General features: G+C 47.0%; 1 protein-coding gene across 1 annotated transcript in view; it reads left to right on the top strand.

Moving 5' to 3' along the window:
- Nucleotides 1-3207: 3207 nt before the first annotated feature.
- SCUBE2 (signal peptide, CUB domain and EGF like domain containing 2) overlaps nt 3208-20973 on the top strand; it is a 36958-nt gene continuing 19192 nt past the window's right edge. Inside the window, exons 1-10 of the mRNA XM_030949311.1 lie at nt 3208-3325; nt 5796-5918; nt 6334-6459; nt 8768-8902; nt 14180-14305; nt 14675-14791; nt 15624-15713; nt 16810-16926; nt 17909-18031; nt 19561-19677. Of these exons, the coding sequence (XP_030805171.1) occupies nt 3223-3325; nt 5796-5918; nt 6334-6459; nt 8768-8902; nt 14180-14305; nt 14675-14791; nt 15624-15713; nt 16810-16926; nt 17909-18031; nt 19561-19677 (1177 nt within the window). The 5' untranslated portion in view covers nt 3208-3222. The remainder of the gene's footprint in view (nt 3326-5795; nt 5919-6333; nt 6460-8767; nt 8903-14179; nt 14306-14674; nt 14792-15623; nt 15714-16809; nt 16927-17908; nt 18032-19560; nt 19678-20973) is intronic.

Here is a 20973-nt window from a genome sequence, read left to right on the forward strand (position 1 = left end):
GGGCGTGCTGAGCCTGTGAGAGACACCAGAGCTCTGCTCCCGGGGCTGGGATGGACCTGCTGCTCCTGACCCCCCTGCATGGAGCTGAGGTAAGTGCAGCTTCATTCACCCCACCTCAGGTGCTGGCCTCAGGTTTTTCACATTTCCTCCAAGGAAAAGGAGCACCAAGAGCAGGGCCTTGGTGGGCAGAGTGTGTTGTGCAACTGCTGGGTGCACAGGCAGGGGCTGTTCACTGACTGCTCCCGTCTAAAATGTTACCATTTGTTGTAGCAATGACTTGGAAAGTTCTCACAAGGAAATACAAATGTCTAAAAGTTATTTCACATGACAAAGTGTCTCCTTTTTTCCCCTATTAACTCAGAAATGTGTGTGTATTAATAGGCCATGCTGTGTCCAGTTCTGCAATAAACAGGAGCTGTTCTTCATTTCAGTGACAGTGGCACATTAAGATGCAGATCCTGCAACATTTAAAGTGTCACTGGTGGATCTGATGTTTGTTTGGGGAATTTTTTTCTACAAATGGCATAAAAAGACTTAGACAAGGCATATAAATTACATGGGAGGATTTTTAATGCCTCTTGTGACCATTGAATGCACAAATTTCCTCCGTCTCAGATGAGTCCTGTGCAGGTGCTGCTGGTTACTGAAGATGTGTTGTTTTTACACAGAATTCAGCAACCCTGGGACACTAGGATGGGAAGTGCCAAAATTTAGGTGATATATTTCAAAGAAAAACAATTACTCAAAACTCAGTGCACACCTGGAGATGAGCAATGCTTGAAACTACAGCTCTGTGACATTTTGTGTGTGCTTTGGAACAATTAAATATTTGAGAATATTTCCTCACTTGTCAGCATCCCACTTTCCTTTTACCATTCTGGCATCTCCCAGTTGTTTTCAGCTGCTGTCACAAGCCCTCATCATGCTCAGTTTTGGGTCAATATGGTGCAGGCCAGCAGAGTTGCTACTTCTCACTGTAGTGCAGATGAAATGGCAATCTGCATGTCTTCAGATATTTGGTCATCATTAAATAATGAAATTTAACGAGGATTATGAAGCATAAAGCAGTTTTTAACCGCAATTTGCAGACAAAAGTATTCATCTCTACTCAGGACATCAGGTGTGCAGTTTCTGAAGCAGATTTTACATCCAGCTGCTCTGTGGCAGCTTAGTCTCCATCTGTCAGTGTGGGGCAGCTGCATGTGATAGTGAAAATGAGAGCAGAGGGGAATTGGGGGTCTTACCTCTATGGAAGTAACTATTTTCCAGGACCTATTTTACTCCCTGAAACTTTGCTAGTTGGTTGTATTTAAAATTGCTGAAAAAATTCCCCAAACAGTCCTATTTGGGTTGTCTTCCTGTCCAACTGCCCTGGTATGGTTGTTTTCCTTTCCTCATACTTAGTGCTGAAGTTGAATCTTGAGAATTTTTGTAGCTTCTCTCCGCCAGTAAAGGTCTTCATGCCCAGAGCAGTCATCTGTCACTGTGACTCTGTGGGTGAATAGAAATAGTTAAAAAGGCTGCAGAAAGGCATCTGAGTTGAGGTCTGAGCTTGTCTGGTTTGTGTCTTTAAAGAGATCTTTTAATGGCAATTCTTCATCATAAACAAATGTGTGTTATATGTGAAATAATAGCCTGGATCCTTCACAAAACACTTTGAGATTTATGTGTAAGAAATGGCTTCACTAGCTAAGATAAATTTGATATTGTTCTGTTTGTTTTCCAAGCTGCAGTGAGATCTTTTGATCTAACTCAGGCATTCCCAAATATTTATGTCTCACTTTATGTTTTAGTTTACAGAAGTAAGAAAGATGCTTTGCTTTTATGGTGCCTCAGGAAGCTTTGGATATTTTGGTCACACAACTCTTCAGTGTCTCTTGCTGGTTTTTCTGCTACACTCTTCATATGTGTTCTTACTTTGTCTTGTGCAAATCTTGTGATGGAAGTTAATTAAATTAATACTGGTCGAGTTCATTGAGGGGGCTTGACTGGGCAGTGCCTGAAATGAGTGCCAGCTTTTCTGTGAGGGGGTTTGAAGCCATGTGCCTGGATGGGAGATGGCTTCTCTGCCCCTTTGGGAGAGCTGTTTATGGAGACAGCCTGAGTGATATCCCTGGATGAGAGATGTGCAGGTGTGCCAATTCCCACCCCAAGTATGAAGGTTTATTCAGGAGATCATGGAAACTGTTGAGAAACCCTTCATTCATTTATTGCTTAGGGCTGGAGAAGCCTTGGAGTGTTTAATGAGCAGCTTTATGTATTTATAGATGAGACTGCCTAAGACTGAAACCGACCAGGAGACACAAAAGGTTGCTTCTCATTGGATTCAAAAAGAGAATAACTTTGATCATTTCAAAAGCAATGAAGCCTGATGCTCCAGTGAGAAAGGAGAGTGGTAATTTATAGCTGCCATTAAGGAAACAAAGACAAAGACTGAGGGAAAGTTTCATTCTGAAGATTTACTAATGTGTATAAACCACCCTTGCAACTAGAAACAGCTCGGTATTTCTCACAGAACAAAACAAAAGGGAAAGGGCAGTGAAATGGGGATGGGAGGGAGGGGTGGAAGAGAATACTGCCTGCTTTTCCTCGCAGCCTGAAAGGTCAGACATTATTTAGGAAATGATAATTTCAATGAATAATGTATGAGCCAATTTTACCTGCCAAAGGAGCGACAGCTGTGAGAAATCCCTGGCTGAGAATGGAGGTGGGATGGGGCTGGCTTGGGGGTTGGGTGATGCGTGGCTTTTGGCATGGCCTTCGGCCGGGGATTCACGCTCTGCAGTGGGGTGTGATTACACGGTAAAAATGTCAATATTGTATTCTTGAACCAAGGCAATGGAGGCTGGAGCGCATCGCGTGTGTTCGGGCCGCCGCAGGGCTCGCTGCTCGGGCTCGTCCGCGCCGGGCGATGGGTCCCGGGCCCAGGGATCACCCGCTCCTGCGTGCGAGGTGTTCCCGCTCCTGCGGCTGCCAGCGGCTCCATGGGACACCTGTGTTTGTGGCGCCGCAGGTGTGCGGGCGCCGGGGCTCCCGCGGGCGGGATGGGGCGGTTCGTGCTCCGGCAGCGCCCACCGCGCCCGGGGCAGGGCCGGGCAGGGAGGGGAGGCCCGCCCAGCCCTCGCCGCCCCGCGCCCGCTGTCAGTGCGAGGCGGGCCGGGCGCCCCAGACACTCCCTCGGCCGCCGCCTCCTCCCGCCCGGCAGCGGCAGCAGCGCCATCCATGGGGTCCGGCGGCCGCCGCGGCGCCACGGGGGCCAGGGCGCTGCCGCTGCTGCTCCTGCTGCTGCCCGCGCCGGCCGGGCCCGCCGCGCTGTCCCTGCCCGGTGAGTGCCCCCCGCCTCTTCCCTTGCCCGGTGAGTGCCCCCGATCCCGGTCCCTGCCCGGTGAGTGCCCCCGGTCCCTGCCCCTTGCCCGGTGAGTGCCCCCGGTCCCTGCCCCTTGCCCGGTGAGTGCCCCCGGTCCCTGCCCCTTGCCCGGTGAGTGCCCCTGGTCCCTGCCCCTTGCCCGGTGAGTGCCCCCCGGTCCCGGTCCCTGCCTGGTGAGTGCCCCCCGCCCCTTCCCTTGCCCGGTGAGTGCCCCTCGGTCCCTGCCCGGTCCCGGCCCCCCGCTCGCCCCAGCCCCGCACCGCGGCTCCCCCCGCGGGCACCGCGCGGTCCCGGCTCCTCTCCGGGCCGGCGGCCAAGGGAAGGGGCCGGGGTCGGTGCTGATGTGAGGGGCGGCCGTGCCCGGGCTGCTCGCAGGGCGCTCGGGCTCCGCGGGTGCTGCCAACGCCGCTTTCCCCGCGGTTCCCGCTGCCCCGGGAGCGGGGAGAGCCCCGGGACGGGGCACCTGGGGAGCGGGGTGCGGACGGCGTGTGCCGCGGGTGAAGGTGCCTTCGGACCCCGCGGAACCAGCCCCGGGATTCTCCCGCCGCCGCCTCCTGCCAAGCTGAAGGCTGCGATGTTTGATCGCAGTCTCGTTCCTCCAGGGTCTCTCTTGTGCTCGGTATGCTGTCACTGCAAGGGGAAATCTCGCTCTCTGTGCCTACGGATTTTTCCTAGCCCTCTTTTCCATGCATTAGCGATGCGGCTTCTTGCTGCGATTCTTTACCGCACGCTGCAGATCACAGAGGAGCGGTGTAAAAATAACCCAGCTGAGCTGCCACGAGATCTGCTCCATGTCTGTGTCCGGCCTTAGAGGGAAGCCCCTCCTTGCCGGGTGTTTTCTGGGACCCCTCTTGCCGGGGCAGGTCTGTGCCCCTGGCTCGGGTAGGGGAGAGCTGGCGGTGCCGAGGGCACACAGTCAGCACGTGTGGCTGGTGCTCCTTTATGCCCGCTGTCTGTCTGTCCTTCCCTGCCCATTCTTCTCTGCTCCACCTACCGGAGTCCCACTAGCTGGAGACCCCTCAGCTGTTGCCCGCAGCCTTCCTTGCGCGACTTGCTCCTTCAATTCACTGCCTCCCATATTTTTTACTGGCGTGACTTCTCTGCTTTGAGAAGAAGCCGATCTGCTGCTTTTCCCAGCTGCTTCCCACTGTTTGCCACCTTCTCCTTTCTTGCTGGTGGCAGTGTCTGGGACCCCATCGCTGCTGCTGCCGGAGCTGTGTGCACCTGAGAGCCAGGCAGGCGCTGCTGCTCTAACACTGGCTCTCTGCCTTGTTCCCCACTGCCAAACCCCATTAGGAGTTAAAACCGAGTGAACGCTTTCTGCAGTTGGCAGCTGCTGCAGTACCTACAGGCATATTTTGTGATTGGGGGAAAGGAAAAAAAAAAGAGCAGGATGAATGCTATAATTGTAAATGGGAGAAGTGCTGGCTGAAGTTTCCATTTGGAAAGTGATCCCCACCATAAAAAGTGGCTGACTATTGAAGTAGCTGCTTTCTGCTGATACTCATGTACTACTTCTTGTTTTAGGAGGCACTTTTTGTACCTGCATGGGGTGTTGCTCCTACAATTCTCCCTTTTAGCCAGTTGCTGGAAATCTTCCTGTTTCCATGCTTGAGTTTTCTTCTGCTGTGTGAAAAGCTTGTGCTGATGTCTTCTGCTGCCTGTAACTGTTCTTCCTCTTCTGTCTACACTTCTTCATCTCCAGGACTACTTCTTGTTGGTGTTTCCCTTTCTCTTCATTTCCTCTTCTCTGAAGTTTCCACCTGGATATTTTGCTTCAGTTTGCTGTGCTTTGAGATGGCTGGCCAGGTGATTTGGCAGTGCTGCTCCCCAGACACTATTCTTGTATTAAAAAAAATTATTTTACGATTATACATCTATTTAATGGTAAGTTAGTCTTTTAACTTGTTGGTGGTGACTTTGAAAGTACATTTCAATTCTGTCCCCTTGTTATTTTAAAAATCCTTGGGCTTCCTGCAAGTGATACATGGATGTGATCAAGAACTCTTTCAATGACTGTTTTTTGTTTTTAATGTTTTAACTCTTTGTTTTAACTTTTTCAATGACTGTTTTTAATCAGAAAGGTTGACAATCTCTGATGAATCTCTGTGAACCTATCAGCTGAATTTCATGGAGCATCTAAGCCTTACGAGATTGTTTTGGGTGCATTTATAAATGTGCAGAAAAGCTTTCCATGGGCATATCTGAATTGCATACCAATATATCTATATGCAGGTAGGATATGACAGAAATTGAAGTGCAGATGCTGTCTCTGCCTGTTTCTGTCCTGACACACAAAACCACACAATACTCTTGTGGGCACCACGGAGGGGTGCTCAGCCTTGTCATCCCCTCAGGGATGTGCTCAGGAGACCTGCCGTGCTCTCCTGCTGCTGACATCCCTCCTGAGCCTGCTGTCTTTTCACAGATGTGGATGAGTGTGCCCTGGGGCTGGATGACTGCCACCCAGATGCTATTTGTCAAAACACCCCGAAGCTGTACAAGTGCATGTGCAAAATGGGTTACACCGGCGAAGGGAGGAAATGTGAAGGTAAAGGGAGCAGAGCACAGCGCTCTCTCTGTGCCAGCATGGAGCATTTCTAAGAAAATACAGCCACTGAAAATAACAAAGGATGATTTTTAAAACAAAATAGTCGTTGTTTTGTCACCTGATTTACTTCTTGTTTACAAAATCAAAGGCAAACCTTGCACAGACTTTCACCTGTTCATTTCACTCAGCCTGACAATGAGTTTGTTGTTTATGGCCTTAAAAAGCATAAGGTAAAGCTGCAAGGGGGTTTCAGGGTGTTTTCTCAGTCATTCAGCAAGAAATGCATCAAATATAGTGCGTTTGCAAGACAATGACCATTTTGGATAGCAGTTGCTGCTCACATTTAGTCAGTCACATCCCTGTCTATAACACTCAGGCAAGCATCCATCATATGGACTTTTGCTTTATTCCTTAGACATTGATGAATGTGACAACGACTTCAATGGGGGCTGTGTCCACGAGTGTTTCAACATTCCAGGGAATTACCGCTGCACTTGCTACGACGGCTTCATGCTGGCTCACGATGGCCACAACTGCCTGGGTAAGGGGTGTGCTCAGGGGCAGGGGGGGGGCTGCTGGAACACACCCCCGTGGCTGCGCCCCTGGGGAACACCTGCCCATCTCTTGGGCTCACTCAGTTCAGAGAGAGAGGAAATGTTGCTTGTGAGGCTAAGAGTTTTCAGGTATCATCCCAGTGTGGATCTTTCCCCCTTGTGTAAATGAGGATAACTGTGCTATGTTTCTGTGGAGTGCTTTGGGTTCAAGTGTGCCAAATGCCATCTGTTATTATGCTAAATGAGTTTATATAAGGAAACATGTGCTATCATTGTCCTCTCTGTCCCACAGTTAGCTTAGGATCAGTTGTCAGGTGTGTTTCCAGGCTTAGGGGTCTTCTCTCTCAAATCTGTAATGTGGGGGCTTCTCACTCTGAATGTTCCCAAAAGGAGAGGATGACTGGGGGTGTGCAGTAGCTGTGTGTGATGGAGGCCACTGAAGAGCAGGGGGACTGAGCCTCGAGCTGGTGAAGCTGTCCTACTTCCTGGGCACCCTGTGTGCTCACCCTGTGCCATTTGCTTGTTCAGGGATGGCTCAGTTTCCCTCTACTGCTCACACACCTCCACGCCCAGGGCAGTCAGAGGGAACCTTGCCCACCCTGCACAATTGCAGTTAATTTGGCTGGCTACTCCCACTGGTGTGTGGCACATCAGGAGGGGTCAGACTATCCCCAGGCTGTGTCTGCTGCTGGGACAAATCAGGGAACTCTGGAGTATTCAGTGGGATTGTGTTGGGTTTTACCTGCTGGGGACCTGTTGCCTGCCCAGCTTTCTGCAGTGTAGGTGGAGGAGAGGGTGAACTCCCCAGGTTCCAAATATCTCAATAAAGTAGAGAGGGAAACAAAGTATCTGCAGATACTTTAAAATAACAGAACATCCATCTTATTGTTGCGTTTGTGTAAACGCAGAGTGGAGTTCAGCTGAGGTTACCACGAAGGGCTGGATGTGAAGGAGCACACTGCCTCTGACAATGGCACCAAAGGCATGTGTGTATTCTCCTTGTACCCAGGGCGTGCTTCAGCTGAGCTCTTGTGACCACTGGCATAACCTAGGCCAAAATGTACCACCTGCTGTGTCACTGGGAAGCCGCTCAGCATTGCATGGCAGACCTATAAAATAACATAAAACAAAATGTCATTGACATACAGTGAAGTTTGTACCTCTGATGTGCCAATTTTGAGTTGAGATGTAAACGTTAAATAAATATTTTGGCATGCAGCAAATTGGATCACATCTTCTCTTAATCTGTTTATTTACTTTGTTCACGCCAGGGTTGCCCTCCTCTCACCCTTATTTTTGAAGATCTCTGCTGTGTGCCTGGGTTTAAGCCAAATAGACAATTACTTGTTGGAAAGAGATGATTTTTTTGAAAGCTTTCCAAGGTCTGTAAGACAGAAACATCTGCTGGAGTTCAAATCTGTAGCACTAAAGACTCGTGGTGGCTGTTTATTCATGATTGTTTGCACATTCACATCACTGCAGAACTCTAAAATACTCGGCTTCTTTGTGATGGAGATATGTCAGCCGCTCTTTTTCTCCAGCAGGTCACATTCCTTTGCCTCCAATTGGCTTACTCACTGCCTTCAGTGGACATTAAATCTGTTGTAATACTATGTTATGCTTCTTACTAAAAGCCTCTCTTTCTCCTCTTTTTTTTAAAAGACAGCTGTTTTCTGCCAGAAATGCTACAATGTTAAATTAAAAACATTGTACTATTAGCCAGGAACAATGAACAGAACAGGGAGCAAACATGGTGTTACAGATGAATTTGCAAATGAGACCAGTGCTTTGCCTCAGCAAGGTTTTGTTCTGTTTTTAAGGGTCTGAGTGTTTTTTAGTTCCTGCTAAAATTTCTGAAAATTAGACTAGGAGAAGTATTTGGCACTTGTGGTTACAAAAACCTGTGCTTATTAAGGGGTAAAAAAGAATTGGACGTTGGGATGGGCATCCTGTTGTTCAGAGGCTTAGCTGAAGTTTTCCTACTCTTTGGTTCTCTTGCAAGCAGAGCCCTTCTGTGCTCTCTGCTGTTGTTGAGAGTCCAAAAGTTGCAAAATCAAGATTAAAACTGCTTCCAGAACTTCTGCTCTTGTCCTTGACTGCAGTCAGTCAGCACAGCAGCAGCCCTGATGATGAGCAATGATGTCCTAGGCTTGAGGGAGGAGGATGATGAACCAAGGGGTGTCTCAGCTGCCTTGGGAGGGTCCAGCCCGAGCTGGTGTCTGTCTGTCTGTCTGTCTGTCTGTGTGTACCGTGGTGAGGGCACAAAGCTCATCTCTGTCTTTCCCCCTCTCTCAGACACAGACGAGTGCATGTTCAACAACGGTGGCTGCCAGCACGTTTGTGTCAACACGGTGGGGAGCTACGAGTGCCGCTGCAAGGAGGGGTTCTTCCTCAGCGACAACCAGCACACCTGCATCCACCGCTCCGAAGGTACCGCCCCGCCCCTGCCCGCGGCAAGCCAGCCTCAAAGGTCTTCTCAGGTTGATGTTTTCAAAGCTGTGAAGGGGCTTGAAGTCCTCGCTGCTTTTGAAAGGAGCAGCGTGTCAGGATCTTCCAAGTGGCTTTGAAGAGTTGCATCCCTTCCTCCCCATCCTCTTTGGTGCCGGCTGTGTCTGCGGTGCTGAGCCTGCTAAAGGCTGTGCTGCTGCACCCCCAGGTTCCTGCTGCTCTGCTGGGCACCAAAACTCTGCCCTAACCCAGGGGATGGCAACAAATGGAGTTCTGGCCATTTTCAGTGGCTTTAGTTACAGGGCAATAGCTGCACTACCTTCAGATACCTTTTAGATTCCCTGTAGAATGTTTAGGTTTCAGCTAAGAGATTTATTGTTTGTCAGCCCCAAAGGTATTCAAATCTCCTGCTTTGTTTTGAGTGAAACCTTTGTGAAGCGACCTTTGAGAGATCAGAGTCTTGGATATCTAATTAGGCATCAGATGGAACAAAATTATTTTGGATGCCCTTAGGGAATGCTTTAAAGTGGTTGCTCAGATCAGGGGGTTGTCCATTGAACTGCACAGTGAAAATCTCAGTAAGTGCTTAGAGCTGCAAGGCTTTCTTTAATCTATGGCTTATTGTTGGCATAACTATAAGAGGAATCTGAGCATGAATAAACAAATCTCACTCTAAAAATCCCCAAAGTGAAGAGATCAACATTTGTAGACATATATGGCCATCCACAGATGAGGGTGCTGAGGTGGCTGTCATCTGACAGAGCTGAATTGATCTTCTGTTTGGATTAAGAACTTGTGTCCTCAGCTCCTCTGGCCCTGGTCTCAAAGGGGCAGGGTGGCTCCTGAGGCTCAGGCTGCCGCTGCAGGGGCTGGGACAAGGCACACAGGGCTGTGAGTCTGTGTGCACCCATGGAGGAGCTCTCTAGGGACTGAAGCTGGTTGCTGGAACTCCTTGTCTTGTCTGATGCCAAGAGAGGAAAAACTTCCAAGTCTTCTTTCATACTTGCTGCTTCTTGAGTACCTTCTACTCTCTTGAACTGACAGCTGCAGCATTCCTTATCACCAATATTTGCTCCTTTATTGGTACCTTAGGAATTCTGTCTCTTTTCTTAAAGGTGCATTTAATTTCTCTTGTTTTTTTCCCTAAAAGGCCCTTTTTCCATAATACAAAACATCCACTAAACATAAGTATTTTTCTTTGAAAAGGAAAACAAAGAGGACAAAAAAGATGGATTTTTTCCCCCATAAAATCTGTCTAATAAAATACATGTTTATCAAAACCAGTCTTAAGAAAAAGCCTCAACTCACTGTTTTGCCTGATACATTTTTTTCCTTCTTAGTAAAACATTGAGGTGCTTGTTTTGCTTTCTTTAAAAGCCATTTTTTCAGGTTTCATGCTGTGACTCTTTCCCTTCTACCTTGCCCCCTCCCCCCTTCATTACTGTAAAGTGCTGCTGAGGATTCCCCACCTTTTTTTTAACCTTTTTTTTTTTCCCTTGGGTGGGCATGTCTGTTGTAAGCCAAATCTTGCTTCTTTATCTTTCCCCTCACTTTGTTCTCTGCTTTTCTGCTCATTTCTGGGACTTCTGCTCTCTGCCTTGTGTATGCATTGCTCAGTGTTTGTACTTTGTTGGTTCTGAGACCTCACAGCATTGATCAAAGCAGATTTTGGCTCCTGCTGCCTAGACCATCTATTCACTTTTGCTTCTTATCTGTAAAGTGAGGGGATATTTCCTTCCCTGTTTCCCAGCCCCATTAAGATTTTCATATATCAGTGCCTTGGAGACCTTCCCTGTGGGCTGCAATATTGCCCTTTAAACACACAGAAGCAGAGTGACCTGGAGGTCAAACCACAGGAACTGAGGTGTCCTGGGAAGTTGAGCACAGGTCCTATTTTTTATCCTTGTTTTCCTGCTGGAATGAGCTGCTCTTCATCTGTGTGGGAGTAGGAATTACCTTGGGAGGTTGTTAAAGCAGCTGGCAGGGCAGCCATGCACGTGCACCTTGTGTCTGGGTTCCACTTGCTCCATACTAGGGAATACAAAAACTTGAGGGAAAACAGAGTTTTTTGTGAGTAAATACCTGGTGCATCTTTGTGGCTGCCATTGCTCTGGATGGCAAATCTTGCTGCTCTCCCTTGTGGTATCTCACAGTCATAGCTCTGCTGGGTGGGCTGGATTGGTGGGAATGAAGGGGATCTGTGGCATGAAAGGCACCTTGGAATGCTGTGTGAACTCGGGGCACCATCCCAGCTGTCCCTGCTGGAGCCTTGGCTGCAGAGAGCAGGGATAGCTGAGGAGCTTTTGGGGGAAAGTTGCCTTAACACAAGGATGAAAGACTAAAGCATTCCTGGCCTGTCCTGCTCTGCTGATGCTCCTCACCATTTTTCTGTTCTCTCAGAACGTCTGGTAGCGCTTTGTGCCATTGCACCCTCTCTCCCTGTCCTACAGAATGCCTGCTTGAACCTGCCCTAAATGGAGCCTTAGTGCTCTCAACAGATTGGGAATGTTGTCCTGACAGCCTCTGTGCAAAAAAATACAAATATTTAAACCCAGATCATACATGTAAGAGATTAATTTAGTGTGACCTGATAGGGAAATACTGCTGGCTTTTTTTGCCTGCATTTTGCCAGTGACAGGAGTCTCAGCTCTCAGGTTTGCTGGGTGACTTCAAGAAGGTCCTGTCATCAGAAGGGTGTCACCTGGCTCAGGGTCTGCTCAAGCATGAAGGCACTGGAGTCACCTCTCTTGGCTGAGTGGGACAATCCAGAGCCATCCATCCCAAGACATTTGTGGGTCAGTAGGGCAGGCTCTCCTACAGGAGAAATTGTGTGTCTGGGAAGTGTGTGGGGAGATTTGACCAAAATTTGCTTTGGGTTTGTTTGTGGACCACAGTCTGCCATTGCAACAGTGCTGGAACAATGTGACCTGGGAGACTTTGTGTGCACCAAGGGGTTTGCAGCCACACAGCATTTATGGCTTTACAGACATCTCTTTAATACAACCTTGTAAAACGGTGCTGAGAGAGATCTACCAGCTTTGGAAACAAGAGCAGCCCCAAAGTAAATGCTGGAATGTGTGGATGTGGGTATCCTCTATGAAGCTGCCTTTTGGGTCAGCCAGATTTTGGTGGGTTTGGTGGAGTACCTTGTTCCACAATGGATACCTTGTTATTAAAATGCATCCTGGTCTGGAAAGCACAGTTTGAGCTTTCTGTGGAAACCTGATTGAAGTCTGCTCACTCAGAATGGAGCAATCCCAAATGGAGCATATAAACCATTTGTTTGGTGCCAGTGAACTTTACCAAAGTACCTGCTTGAGCAGTTTCCCCTTTGGTAGCTCAATAGAGAAAAAAGAATAACTTTGTTGACAGAAACTAAGCTGCTAATTCTCTTAATGCTCTCTAACCCCTCGGAGCTAACAGACCAAACCATACTGCATGCTTAAGAGCAGAACTTTCACAAAAACACCAGAGCTAATGAGGCTAATTTGTGGCCTCATGGGTTGTCTCCTTCCTTGACTGACACAATAATGGGTGACAGCTTTCCTGTGGGCTCCTTGGGCTGTGCCTGTGTGCTGCAGGATTTGAAGCCTCATTGTCTTGCTGGACTTGTGGAGAGCCCTCACTGTGGGAAAGGGACCAAAAAGCCAGTAGAGCAGAATAATCTGGGCTCTGCAATGTCCATTCTTTTGTTGCTTAAAGCTGTCTTAATAGAGAATGGGTCCTGTAGCTGGTGCTCCAGGGGGTGAGAATAGCAGTGTGGAAAAAGGACCTAATTGAAGTGGAGTGGAATAATGGTGACCTCTGCCTCACAATGCAGTGGGTTTGCTTCTCTTAGTAGTAAGGCTGAAAAAAGGGCTGTGTGAGTTTAAAAAACATACAGGGTGTGGAACTGACAGTCCCTTTTCTGCAGCACGGTTACCCTTGCTGTTCTGCTCCTGACTGTGCATCTGCTCGGCTCCAGAGAAGTTCACTGGGGTGGTGTGGGATGAGCCCTTGCAACCAAAGAATGTTCCACTTGGTCTTCATAAATGGAATGTTCTCACTGGGAAGAAAGGGCATTTTGGTGTAACTTGTCCTTTTAAAGGACCCAAATGTGCCCAGGCAGAGAATTTGATGGTAAAGGTGTGCTCTCTGTACACCCAAGGAGAGCATTCAGATGTGTTCTCTCTCCTGGTTTTGTAGCATTGTAGAGGACTCCATCAAAAGCCTATGGTATTCTGTTAAAAGAACACCTATTTGTTTAATTTGTTGATCCCATTGGGTAACTCAGCCAGCTGCTGGGTGTTTTTGTGTTTTGTGTGTACAGGCTGTACCACCTTCTTGCAAATGGCAAAGACACTGATTGCACTGAGCCATGGAGCAAGGGGAAAGAAGCTTTTGCAATAATTTTAGAAACGATTCCTCCCTGTTTAATTTGCTTTATATTTTTTGCAAAGGCCAGGAAAAACACTCTGGCAGTTGAGTGCTGTGCACGAGCTGGCAGAAATAAAAATGACAGGAGGTGTAGCAAAAGAAATCCAGTCATCAGTGTGACACTGGTTCTTCATTTGGTTAAAGCAGACACTGGCACTAAATTCTGTCTAACTGGGAAGATGTGTAGAAATACAGAACACTGTGCTAATACCCAGTGAGGTTATCTTGGGTGGTGTGTACTGAAATCAGAAAAAAATTTGAAAACAAAATGGTTAATAATAGAGATAATTAATGTACAGCATGTGTGCAATCTGCATATTGGCCTGCTCTGAGATAGGACTCAGCACTTGGTCACTGCTGAGATAGGTTATAACTCTGGGAATCTGCTTTGTAAGCCAGGAATTGAAATTGGGATGACCCTTGTGATTGCTGTTCTAAACATTTCTGTGTCTGCTGGCTGCTCTTTGCAGCAGAGAAATAAGAACTTCATTTTAGACTTGGACATTGCCACTTCTGTAAAAGAAATAAGGTTTTATGAACACCTAAAAGTATAAAGTGAGAGGGTTGGATGAGAATGCAGGTGCTGTACAAATCTGTGGATGTTGCTCTTTGACCTTGCAGTCAAAGAACAGGCACAGAAAAGATCACAGAAGGAGAAACCTTGGGGCCAGTGACTTTGCAGGACTGGACTCACTGTCTTTCCTCTCTGAAACTTCTTGTCCCAGCCCTGCAGAGTCTTCCCAGAGTCAGAGGCTTAGTCTGTGTGTGTGTTGAAGTGACCTTGTTGCCTGCACACAGAGCTGCTGAGGGTGCTGATGCTCTGGTACCTTCCCTGTTTTACAGAAGGCATGAGCTGCATGAACAAAGACCATGGCTGTGCCCACATCTGCAGAGAAACACCCAAAGGAGGAGTTGCCTGTGAATGCCGACCGGGATTTGAGCTGTCCAAGAACCAGAGGAGCTGCATTTGTAGGCAACATTCTGCATGTGCTTGTGGTTCCCAAAGTGAACAAATAGTGTTCTGTTTGCAGTGAGATGGGCCTTGGTGGGTTTTAGCTAACATGACACACCTGAGCTGTGTGTGTTTGAACTGAACCAGAATTGATGTCTTTTCTGGGCACTGTCTCACAGGTCTGTTGATTGCTGTAGTGTCTGTAGTTTGGGAGTTGTGCCATCGCTCATAACACCTGGAAGCTCAGCTCCACAAGAGACCTGTGCATGTCTCACTGTCACAGAGCCCTTCAGGACAGGGCTGCTTTGGATGCTCAGATGGCAGTGGCACTGCACAGTGTCCCTCAGAGGTGCTGGAAGTGAGAGTGCCATGTGTTTTCTCCCCAGTGACATGCAACCACGGCAACGGGGGCTGCCAGCACACGTGTGACGATGCTGAGCACGGGCCCGTCTGCGGCTGCCACCCCAAGTACGTCATGCACGTGGATGGCAAAACCTGCCTGGGTCAGTATGCACTGCAGGGAAGGGCTTTGCTGTGGATCCCCAGCTCCAGGGGGGTGTGCTGGTGCTCTGTGGGTGAGATTAATGCTCCTCATAATGGTATGGCTAGAAAATGTCAAGGAGTTCAAAATTAAGGAACCTGATAGTGAATGGGTGAGTTGGTTGGGTCCTGGCTAGTTATGCTTCCCGGTTTAAGTAGCTGCCTAATACTGTTGCAACCTGTAATTATCACTGGTCCCCCTGACACAGGAGGCCTGTCACTAACCAAAGCAGGCTTCCTTCCCTCTGGGATATCTTGGGTTCAGTCTCTTCAGTAGTGTGAGCAAGGAGTACGTCTGTAAAAACTGGGACTCTGAAATCAATTAATGTGCAGTTTTGGCAAGGCAGTTATCCAGTAAAGAAAGCACTTAAGATTTATGAACTCTTCCAATCTCTGGAAGAGTTTGTTGTCTGTTGATTGAAATCAAATGCTGAGGCACGACTGGCTGGTTGTTGTAATTAGCCCACGATGGATGATGACAGCGCACTCCTAACAGGGCAGCTCAGTCAGCTCTTTCATCTTGCTGCTGTTCACTACATCTGTAGCACATCTTTTGTTTTGTTAAGGATACTGAAGCAAACATGACTTGTAAAGAAGCCACAAAAGCAAAACATTCTCATGGTTTTGACTGAAGGGTCTTCATGATTTTTATTACTACTTGCTCTTGAAAAATAACTTATTTCTGCCTGGTGGGTTCTGACTGTGTGTGATGCAGCTCTTTGTGTGTGTTGCATGTCAGATGAGGGTTCTGGTCAGGGCACCTTTACTCACTTGCTTTTTTCGTGTTCCTTACAGAGAGGGAAGAAGCTGCTGTTGAAGTTTCTGAGGGAAACACCACAGCAGCAGCTGATGTGGACAAGAGAGTGAAGCGACGCTTGCTTATGGGTAAAAGTGCTGATGCAAAATAATTCTGCTGCTTGTTGAAACCTTTTAGATTGAAGAATCAGTGTGGGGCTCTTTTGGTTTTTCATGGTAACCTTCAGCTCTGGGCTGAATTCTGCCTGAGATGATCTACTCTCTCTTCAGGAAATAATGTTATTCCCTAGTGTTCAGACATGTAATGAATAGCCTTGTTTTCAAAAAAAGAATGACAGAGGAAGAAAAGATGCACTCTGTCTTCCCTTGGGGGTTGGACACAGCCTGCCAATACTGCATGTGAGATGAGAGACTGGGAGGGAATAAACCAGTAAAGCTCTCAAAACTTGACAATAAGTAGCATATGCTTGATGCTGCAGAAAATGAGGATACAGAAGTAGAAAGGAGATTTCAAAAAGCAGACATAAAAAAGCGTTCTTTGCAGCTCTCTCAATCAATACATGCCATGTAAAATTGTATTTGTCCAGCCAGTTAGACTGACTGGAGTGGTTAGACTGATGACAGGAGGATGAATGCCAAAGAGAGAGTTATTTATGTTTGGTTGGATGTGAAGGACTGTGTTTTGGGAGTGCTCACTAGCAAGGTTGATGAGATTCAGGCATAGTTTGCATAGCAGGGAGTTAGAGGGACAAACTTTGGTTGGAATGGCACCTGGGTTCCCAGGCTGGGCGAATGCTTGTGAGGGTGTTACCCACCATGACAGGGAGCACGGGTAGTAGGGAAGATGAGTTGGGAGGGATTCAAGAAAACTCATTTAGTAGTGCTGAGTGTGACCAGGTGTCTCATTGGTGGGAAGTGTCAGGGGATCAGCCACAATCCACTGTGGGCAGAGGGAAACTGACTGGCAGTAACAGATTCATCACCAAGGAGCAGGGATTTGTGTTTCAGACACAAGTGGAATACCCAGAAGGGCAGCCTTTTGGTTTGTAGAGTTCCCACAAAAAGCCTGGAAATAGCTGGGGCAGGGATTTTGCCAACACATGTATTTAGCAGTTGTTTGTGTGTTCTGGGCTGAACGTTTGAAAAGCAGTGTGTTGGGCTGTGCTTTGTGTCCCATGATGTTCCTTGTGATTTCCCTGGGGACCTGAGCTCTGTCTCGTTGCAGAAACGTGCGCGGTGAACAACGGCGGCTGCGACCGCACCTGCAAGGACACCTCCACGGGAGTGCACTGCAGCTGCCCCGTGGGGTTCACACTCCAGTTCGATGGCAAGACGTGCAAAGGTGGGCTTTATTCTCCTGCTAGGTGTGCCCAGGTCCTGTGAGATACACATCCCAAACAGAGGCAGCCCAGTGCCCAGAGGAAAGTGGCTGTGTGCAGTCTGACCGCAGGAAGGATTGCTCCAGGGGTAGAGGCTGTGGTTTCCTTTATGTCAGGTGTACCACGTGCAGAGAATTTCTTCTTCTCTGCCCTCCCACTCTCCACTTCCACCTCCCGTGCCTCGTTTTCCAGAGGTCAGGTTTGGGAGAGCTGAACCAGCTCTGTTGGCAGCAGAGGTCAGCCCTGGCTGAGGCTGGGGGTGCTCACAGGTACCCAGCCCAACAGCCTGGCTGGGCATCAGGAGACTTGGTAGGTAAATAGCAGTGTGTAAACAGGGATGTGTTTGATAAATATACACTGCTCCAAGCAGCTCTAATGAGAGCTCTGGCAAGCAGCAGAGGCACGCTTAGGTTGTATATTATATTGCTTTTCCAGTAATTAGATGTTAAGGCTGCTCTGCTAAGTAAAAATGATGAAATCCCCAGGCCTGAGTCAATTAATATTAGATAAAGGCCTCATTCTAATGTTGCCATGAAAAGGACAGGGTAGTTCAGGAAGTCTCTGCCTGAGATTTCTGCAGGGCTTACAGAAAGGAAACGGAGAGAATGTTTAAAATACTAAAACCTCTTAGAGAGCCTTGGAGCCAAAGTTTTTCCAAACAGAACTTAGGGAATGGTCTTTTATGAATGCATTACCCAAATGCAACTGGCAGGAGTACATTAAATGAGAGCAAATAACACTGTCCTGGGGCTGAATGGGCTGGATCATTCTTAAGAGTTGGATCTGATCTTCCTTCCTTAATTTGTGGGAGTCTCACTAGATTTTGTTTCTGGGCTCCTCCAGCTGACTGGACGTGACTATTTTCTCAATCTGGCAGTGGGAATAGGTTGAGTGCTGAAGCTCTGTGTTAATTTGCTGAAGCCTTTTTTTTTTTGTTTGTTACAGATATTGATGAATGCCAGTCCAATAATGGAGGCTGTGATCATTTCTGTAAAAACACTGTTGGCAGTTTTGATTGCAGCTGCAGAAAAGGATTTAAATTATTAACAGATGAGAAGTCCTGTCAAGGTATGTGCACTGGAGAGACAATGGTACAACAAAAGTAGGACAAATCAGCGTGGCTTGGACATCTACTACAATGATGAAGTGATAATGGACTCCAGAATCATTTCTATTCCTCAGTTTGGATTTTTTTTCTTCTGAAACAGCTGTTGAGTTAATACAGTTGGCTTGATGCTATTGTAGGAGATAAGTTTAATGGCACAGTGAGCTATTATCTGGAAGGGACAGAGACAGCATCATATTAAAAAGCTCTCTATGAGGTTAATGCCTCCCCCCGCCTTGATGATCTTAAAATAATTCACAGGAAAAATTAGGCAATGTCTCTCTCTCCATCTTTCTGACTGATTCACCATTGCAGTGAAACTATTATTTCTTAATAGGATATTTTGTTGCCATGAGCTCATTATTAAAGGAAAAAGATATAATGTGATCTATGAAATTATAGGTCTGTAGACAGTCTGGAATCTCTGTTCCCTAAAACATCACGGAGCATTTGCTTCTGAGGACGACATGGATTTTTCCTGTGAGACTTACAAAGCATATTTGCTTTGCTCTATAGTGGTTTGTACATGTAGATTTAGCAATTCTATTTAAGCTGCTTAAATGCACAAAAAATGTGAAGATCAAAATGGTCTGTGGTCATGGAAAAGCAACAGGATGAAACAACGCCAATTCAGTCAGCCAAAGGGTGATTTATGTGATTTCCTCGGTAACCAGATGACATTAAAGGTGAATTTCACAAAACTGAACTGGCAAAGAGAAAGTAATTTTCACCTGAGTTTTTTTGTGCATTCTTATCCCTTACAAATAGGCAAAGGAGGACAACTATTTATATGGAAAAAAACTCACTGTATAAACATCTGATTTTTGAGATAGTGTGGGGTTTTATTTAAATGAAATCTGTTTATGAATGTATCTTAAAGTCTTCCATCTCCCTTTTGCCCCTGTCACTTCTGTTGCTTTCCCTAGACTGTTTCAGAAGTGATATCATGCTGCATGCCCAAGCCCAAGAAAAAAGACTGATGAAAAGTGCTAGTGAAGTTGATGTGAACTTTTTTTGTGTCTTGCAACGTTCTTACCAGGCATGAAAAATGTACTAGCACAGACATTTTAGGTACTTTTGATGGTATAATGAATGTTCATTCTCAGAGAGCGCTGTGATTTTCAGCAGACCTAAATCAGGTGCTGTATATTCAAATAGAGGGAGGAAAAAACAAAGGCAATAATTTTTGATTTCTATGTAGAGTAATTCTTATGAAATAAGAGTTTTGTCAGCAGTTTTCTTCTCCCAGAGAAGAGAAATAATTTGATTTAAACATAATTGTAAAAACGCAACAATGGTTTTTGCGCTTGCCAAGGAAAAGCCTGTTTGGCAAACCGAGCGTTCTTTTAAAAACGGTCATTTCATTATGTTACACGCTGTGCTGTGAAAGACTCTGCCTAGCTCACACGAATGTGCACGTGCCTGCAGTTGCCAGCTCCTCGGGGCTCCCTGGGCAGCCTGAGAGGTGCTGATGCCCCTTTGCCCCCTGCAGACATTGACGAGTGCTCCTTCGAGCGGGCCTGCGACCACACGTGCATCAACCAGCCCGGCACCTTCCAGTGCTCCTGCAACAAGGGATATGCCCTCTATGGCTTCACCCACTGTGGAGGTGAGTCACAGACACAGCACAGCCCTGGGACAGGGACAGCCTCCCACTGGCCCTGCAGGACACAAACTGAGGCAGATGCAGGCAGCCTGAGGGGTAAATGTTGTCCCTTGCTGTGATAATGAGACACAGGAAAAGGAGAAACTGATCCTGCTTATTCCTTTGCTCAAGTGATTTTGCCTTTATACCCTGCATGCAAAAGGGACCTGTAACTATTAGGACAAACTGGTGGGTTTTGTGCTGAAGCCCATAATTCAATACAATTTGCACGTGCAGAAGAGTCATTGACTTCAGTGAAAAGTCAGTGGAGTAGGGCTTGAACAGGAAGCTCTGAATGACTCTGAAAATGACAGTTCTGCAGGTGCATGTGTCACATCCTCATGTGATGTAGGCTGGAATTTAGCTGATGTAGTGCCACTTCACACTGACCAAGGTTAATACTCTTAAATTTTTATGTCTTTCCTACAAGGAAAGAGAAACTTGTTCACAGAAGCTCAGCGTTTGACAAATTCCCAGAATTAACATGAGGGAACATGAATAACTGGGACACTAAATGGAATCAAGCTTGTTTTTATATAAGCTTTAGGCAAGACCTTACTGAGTCCAAAGTTTACTAAATTCTGAGTAAGATCTGTTTATTTCTGAGGCAGAATGAGCACAGTTGGAGATAACAATTCAGAAATCCCTGTGTGCCTGTCTGTTCTACCCTCTGCCTCTAGAACTTCTGAGAATAAGATTACAGAGCTACAACATCCCTGTGTTTTATCCTGATGAACATGGGAACTTATCTGGATAAGGAACAGCACTGTCATGTGCTCTACTTAGTAAGAGACAACTTCTGATTAATTCCTCTTCATTAATTCAATTTCTTTTGGCTACCAGTGAGGAAAAGGAGCTGTAATTTTGCTTGTGGCTGCCAATTGGCCTTTTCTTGTCATAGCCCCGTGCAGAAGCTGTTAATTAATCCTCATACCACAGTAAGTCCCTCATTGACTGGCAATCACAGGCTGATCAGAGCTGATAGGACACTGAGAATACACCTTCTGACCTCTGTGGGAGAAGTTGGAGATAAGAGGCTGGAATCCTAAGAAAAGGTCAATGAAAACCAAAGATTTGTGGGATTTAAGGCAGCAGTCCCAGTTTAAGGTGTTGCCTTCTTTCTCCATTATTCCTGTGCTGCTCATTCCTACCCCTGCTGTCTCAGTTCTGTTAAAAGCACATTTTCCTCTCAAATCAGACTGGTTTTGTAACATGTTTCACAGTGTTTTCTAACAAATTGTCACTTAGAGGGTGTCTAGT

This window comes from Camarhynchus parvulus, chromosome 5 (genome assembly GCF_901933205.1).
Source record: "Camarhynchus parvulus chromosome 5, STF_HiC, whole genome shotgun sequence".
Taxonomy (NCBI): domain Eukaryota; kingdom Metazoa; phylum Chordata; class Aves; order Passeriformes; family Thraupidae; genus Camarhynchus; species Camarhynchus parvulus.